Raw genomic sequence first — 6,000 nt, 5'->3', positions numbered from 1 at the left:
TCACCAAGGCTATATTTGTAAAGTATCATTAAATGAACTTGTTTCTCAAATTTGAAAAATCTATAGTCACCTTTCATTTACTAGCTCTTGACCATAAGTCACGAGAAGTTATGACATGAATTTTCATCGCAAAACTTCAAAGTAAACCAAAGTTATCATCTAAAAACCATTTTGTGCATCTGACCTTGACCTTTGACCTCAAAATACAAGAGATTCTATAGAGAGCTGTATTAAAAGGAAAAATACAAGACTGTTTCCGTAAGTGGTGAAATTACATACATGTACTTTATTCGACTAGCTTTATTTGATTCTTATAAATGTTCAACAATGTTTATATAACATCTCTGTCTAAAATACATGTACTCAACAAAATGAAGTTTCTAAAGCACAGATCCCAGGTCACATGACAATGCCTCCTGTCATGTATCATCAGCTGGTATTTCTGAGAAGACATCATCAGATGGTGATTCTGTGGGGACATCATTAGTTCGTTTTTCAGTAGGGACATCATCAGTCTGCATTTCTGTGGGGTCTACATCTATGTCCTCCAGGGGTTCCATATCTTCATCTGACTCTTCTTCTGATTGGTTATTATCAGAATCCTGTTCCGATTGGCTCTCATCAGATTGGGCAGTTTGAACTGTCTCTATTGTCAGACTCTGGGGAGCTCTGGAAGTTGTGTAGGCAAATATGCTCCTCTACAATAAGAAAAAAAAAAGTTTAAAGAATGCAGTATATATGTACATGTACATACTCATCTTAAACTGTATCAAATGATGAGATTTGAAATGATTCAGTTCTACATTTTTTCAATTTAGTTTGTTTATATTGATTAAACATGATGAGGCTTCTCATTTACAGTTACTGCTAGCCTCTCGAGCGCTAGCAACTATGTTAGTCCAAATTCTTTGAATACACATGCTCGGCTTCACAGTGGTGCATTCTGGGAAAAATGTGAAAAAAGCTACTATAGATTAGACCGTACGATAACAATTTTGTTATCATTTAATAACTTTGTTTATCTATTGTGTAGTTTACAGTTTAAAGATAGCTACATAATTGTAATACTTCAAATTTCCCTTTTTTCTGACTGAAAAGCCAGAGTCATCATCTGATTGTTCTAATCAAAGACAAGGGAGGGTTTGTTTTTGTTTTTTTACGTTTAAGCACAACCAAAGATAGACTCTGATTGGTCAATTCAGCCAATCTTACAAATTCCAGAAACAAGAATTTACACTAAAAATAACGAATAAATCCATATTTATAAAAACAATTCTGATGTGTATGGCTTTTAACCTAACAGTTCTTGACAAAGATGACCCAAAGGACCAAGCAACTTCACATCTTCACATTCGGAACTCTCTGGATTTCTTTATACAACATACACTTTGAGTTATTTTCTATATTCTTTTAAACTCTTTCTGTATTCTTTTTGTATTTTCTTTGCTACATTGCAAAAAAATTTTATTCTTAAACCAGCTCAATGACTAAAGGTCATAAATGTTCCGTTGTGCCAAAACTCCAATAGGTCAACAGAAAAACTTCACACACACCCCTCCCCCCCCTCGTTTCTTTACCCACTTGTCCTATAAAATACTTTATCACACTCCAGCTTCGATAAACATTAAAGAATTCAGCAAAATAAATCACTTGATCATGGACCTTCCTTTCTGTGTTTAAAAATTGCTACGGCACTAGCTCACCTATCTTTTTAAAAGATAAACTTGTCCATACTCTACTGTAAATAATCATTTTCCTTTTGAAAATGACTCAGGTACCAGTATATAGATATTTTCCATTCTTGCATGTACAATGTAAATTGAATGAATATGATTGGTGAAAAGACATTTGTGAGAAATTTTTGTTACTTCCTGAGAATAGAAATTATACCCTCCTTGTTGATTTTTTTCTAGCAAGGGGACTATAACTTTAAAAAGTTGAGGTTGTACATATATCACATGCATGGTATATGTTGGCTTTTCATTGGTCAATAAAGATTTTACCACTTTAAAAATTCATATAGTAAAATAAAAATTTCCAATACATCGATACATATATTGATTCAAATTCAAAATTAAAATTTAGAACTAAAATGAAAGTCAAATCCAGCATATGAAGCAAGTTAGAGAAAATTCAATCCTTGATGCATTAATCATGCAAGTTTGATGCAGATAGGGCTTGAAAGTACACAAGAATGAGTCTGCTCTAAAACATTTAACCTTGTCACTCATCTGGAAAATGTAGGTAAAATCCAGCATCTAAAGCAGCCCTGGAAGCATGCATCACTAGATACATCATTCAAGCAAGGTTGGTTCAAATATGATTATGATTATGAACCTGCACCAAAATCTTTAACTGGGTCACTTTTCCTGAAAATGTAGGTCATCTTAAGAAAGCCTGGTAGTGTGCCTCCTTCGATATATCATCCATACATGCAGGGTCAACATTCAACACAGGGATTATAGTTACTTGCAAGTTTGGTAAGCATATGGCTTCTTGTTACTTGAAAATGAACCTTCTCCAGAACTTTAAGCCTGAACACTGATCTGGAAAATATAGGTCAGATGCAGCAACTGAAGCAAGTCCAGCAGTGTATCTCCCTACCTGTTTACTGCCCACTCTGAGTAACATCAATGTCCATTTACTGGTCAGCCTCACCATTTGGTCCTTCACCTTGAATCCAACAAAGAAAACAAAATTTTTTTTGGATATTATTTCAAATATGGATAAATAAAGATGTATAACTCATGAACACAAGGTCTTTATTTTTCAGACTGTGTGTAACTAGCCTCCCCTAGAATGAGTTTTCAAGTGTTTTTATTCTCTCCCCTGATTTTCAAAAAATAAAATACCATAATTTCAAAAGAACTAGAACAAAATGAAATTATATCAATCCATACCCTGCTTCTGTCTAACATGCGGACATCATCCCTTGTCTCCCCACAAATCTTCTTGATCTGTTCTGACAGGTATTGGAGGCTATCCTGCATAAACAAAAAATGTATTAGTGGACCAAAAACCAAAATATTGTAACTAATCTTACTGATTACAATCATTTTTAAAATACCTACTATATATCAGTTTTATTTCAAAGCATTTTTATTTTGATGAGACAAAAAAAAACCCCCTCTTTTCCATATGACATTTCATGGTTCATTAGCAAAAACAAATTCACTGTACTTGTTCACTTTTTCTTGAAGATTTATATAATCCTATACAGTATTTTTATTATCACATGAATGTTGAACAAAATATATACATTTTTATAGAATTTGAAAGTTGTTTTTTCTACTTTTTTTGAGATAAATGTATGGACATCTCCATCAGCAATTTTTTCTTAAAAAATAAATTTAGATCAATATAAATTTTCACTCTCTACATGCAATGTGACATGTTTTTTTTTGGATATCTGAGAAAAATACTTTAGAAATAATGTCAATATCTCTCCATGCCTAACTTTTTAAAATGATCTCTGTGGTAAATATATAAAGGCCCTTTCACAATTGGCGCACGAGCACTTTACAACACTTTGCGATCGGAAAATTTTAGCTTCGCACGAGCTCTCGCATACGTTACACGATGTCTCGCATTCATTGCATGTTTTTTAGTGGTCGCATCAAGTCTCCTCAAAATAGTCATCATGCACACTATTCAGACGCGACCAAATGCGATCCAAATTATCGCAATTCAACGCACGAAAATTAGTACGAACGTCTTATTGATATTTAATGACATTAAATTATTATTTATACACAAATTGTCTTTTCTAGCCTTTGTGACTGAACAAAATTTGTTGCATTTTATTTTTTTATGTAATCAGGATGTGTTCTATAAATAGTTTTTGTTTATGGGGTATTTTTTGGATTGACCAATAAGAAAAGAGTAGCCAGAGGCATTGATGCCTAGAGGGGGAGTCTGGCAATTGCAGTTGGAGCCTGGAAGTCACAGACTATTGTGCAGAAGCTAATATCTTCGATTTTCTCTACCATTCACAAAATGGATTACTTTTAAAACCTGTTATGCGTGTGTATTAGATGTTTTTACATGTTATAGGAACTTTTGACGTTTATATGTAGTGTTTCTGAGACGAATTCGACTGACTTTGTGTTTCATAATAATAACATTACGTAACTTCGTAAGATGGGACCTAAACGATCCACAAGACCTGCTCCGTATGATCCAGAACTCCCCGCAAACTGGCATGTTTCCCGATTGAAAGAGTTTTTGAATAATCGCGGAATAAATTTCCCACAGACCGCACGTAGATCAGTGTTGATACGTCTAGTGGAACAAGAGTCTATTAATAGAACAGAGACAAGTGCGCGATCCCATGTGATTAAAGAATTAGGTAGATGGTCTTCAAATTGTTATATCAGGTATATAAGAACTAATTCGCAAGTCATAAGGGAAGCTCAAGAAAAAATGAGTGGTAGATAAGGTTTTCATTGATTGTTTTTAAAAAAATTTGTTACAAATATTCAATTAACACTGTTCTATAATATAAATACTCTTGGGGGCTTCACTCATTACTTCGTTCATTTGGGTTCATTCCTGGGGAATTTTGCCCCCAATATTACTTATATTTAAATTTTGTGTGTCTGAAGTGGATTTGTTCTGTTTAAATACTTCGATTGTATAGTGTAGTACATGTATATAAGAATGGTTATATTTTATGCATCAAAACAATGGGATTAGCCCATAGTTTGTACTCGAAGGTATTTGTCTGGTTATGTAGCCTGCTGGGATCAGCCCCAGGCGTGATGCACTCCTGGGATCAGCCCGGACTGTGGGTTCTACTTTAGCCTTTAGGGATCAGCCCAAGGATAGGTATCTTGTTTACATCCTCTCGGGATCAGACCAGAGGTCCGTCAGGTTTTCGTGGCCTGCGGGGATCAGCCCCAGGCATATCACTCCTGGGATCAGCCCGGAGTGGCGATTTGTGCTTGCCTCTAGGGATCAGCCCTAGGCGTGTTTCTTGTTGAGCATCCTCTTGGGATCAGCCCAGAGGATTGTCTTGTTAGTAGCCTGCCGGGATCAGCCACAGGCATTGTGCACTCCTGGGATCAGCCCGGAGTTGTTTTTGGTGCTTGCCTTTAGGGATCAGCTCTAGGCAGAATTGGGTCTAATTGTTTCGAGATCAGGTTGGAGTGGCTTTATTTATTGATCGCAGTTAAGAGTTGGAAGGAAAGGTAGAGAGAGTAATGAGTAGCCCCCAGAGCGCCAAACAAGTATGAGTTTTGAGATTTACATTGTATATATTTTTTTCTATGTATTCATGTTTTTTATGGATTATTGATATGTTAAATATTAAACCAAATAAACCTCTTAAACCTTGTTTTGTTTTGTGTATAAACAATGTTTTATGTACTCGTAAGAGTGATGCACGATTTTTAAAGGTCGTAAGATGAATCGCAGCTGTCTTTGCGTGTGTTTTGCGACCATGGGACTGTTGCTCAACATGTCTCATGTAATCTTGCAACGTTTTACTATCATTGCTTGATTTATCACCTTCAATTGCCATTCTTTGCAACAGGTATATATACCGTGTATAATTATAAGCATCTTAACTATGTCAACTGTAGAGCGTCGGAAACGGGTGGTATATATATATCCGGCCCTCTGACTCGCACGAACATTTGTACTATGGAATGCATGAGCGCACGAGCACTGCACGTCCAATCGTATCGTCGCACGTTTAATCGTTCGATTACCTGATCAGTCGTACAATCCTATCGCATTATCTTACAACACTCGCTTTCATTCTACAACAGTCCCATATAGACGTAAGATGTATCACAAGATTTAATGCACAACAGTCGCTTTAGATCGTGAGAATTTCGTACGAACACTTTTTTCATATGAGATTATTTTGGCAAACAGTTTACGATCCAAAACAAAATTATTCATTCGCACGAATATTTTGTCGCTTCTGCTCGTGCGCCAATTGTGAAAGGGCCTTTAGATCTGATGGGAATCTGAACATCTTTTTCATGGACATTT

General features: G+C 35.6%; 1 protein-coding gene across 2 annotated transcripts in view; it reads right to left on the bottom strand.

Annotated features, from left to right (window-relative positions):
- Window positions 1–6: 6 nt before the first annotated feature.
- Window positions 7–6,000, bottom strand: part of LOC134239743 (SMC5-SMC6 complex localization factor protein 2-like) — a 31,551-nt gene continuing 25,557 nt past the window's right edge. For both annotated transcript variants that reach the window (XM_062721898.1, XM_062721897.1), the window contains 3 exons: window positions 2,901–2,984; window positions 2,605–2,673; window positions 7–698 (listed from right to left, as the gene is read on the bottom strand). In XM_062721898.1, coding sequence (XP_062577882.1) covers window positions 420–698; window positions 2,605–2,673; window positions 2,901–2,984 — 432 coding nt within the window. In that variant the 3' untranslated portion in view covers window positions 7–419. The remainder of the gene's footprint in view (window positions 699–2,604; window positions 2,674–2,900; window positions 2,985–6,000) is intronic.

The sequence above is a fragment of the Saccostrea cucullata genome, unplaced genomic scaffold, assembly GCF_032062105.1.
Source record: "Saccostrea cucullata isolate Sc308-1 unplaced genomic scaffold, CSIRO_AGI_Scuc_v1 ctg1444, whole genome shotgun sequence".
In the NCBI taxonomy this organism is placed as follows: domain Eukaryota; kingdom Metazoa; phylum Mollusca; class Bivalvia; order Ostreida; family Ostreidae; genus Saccostrea; species Saccostrea cuccullata.
The sequence above is the reverse complement of the archived record's forward strand: the minus strand, read 5'-3'. Positions and strand labels throughout refer to the sequence as shown.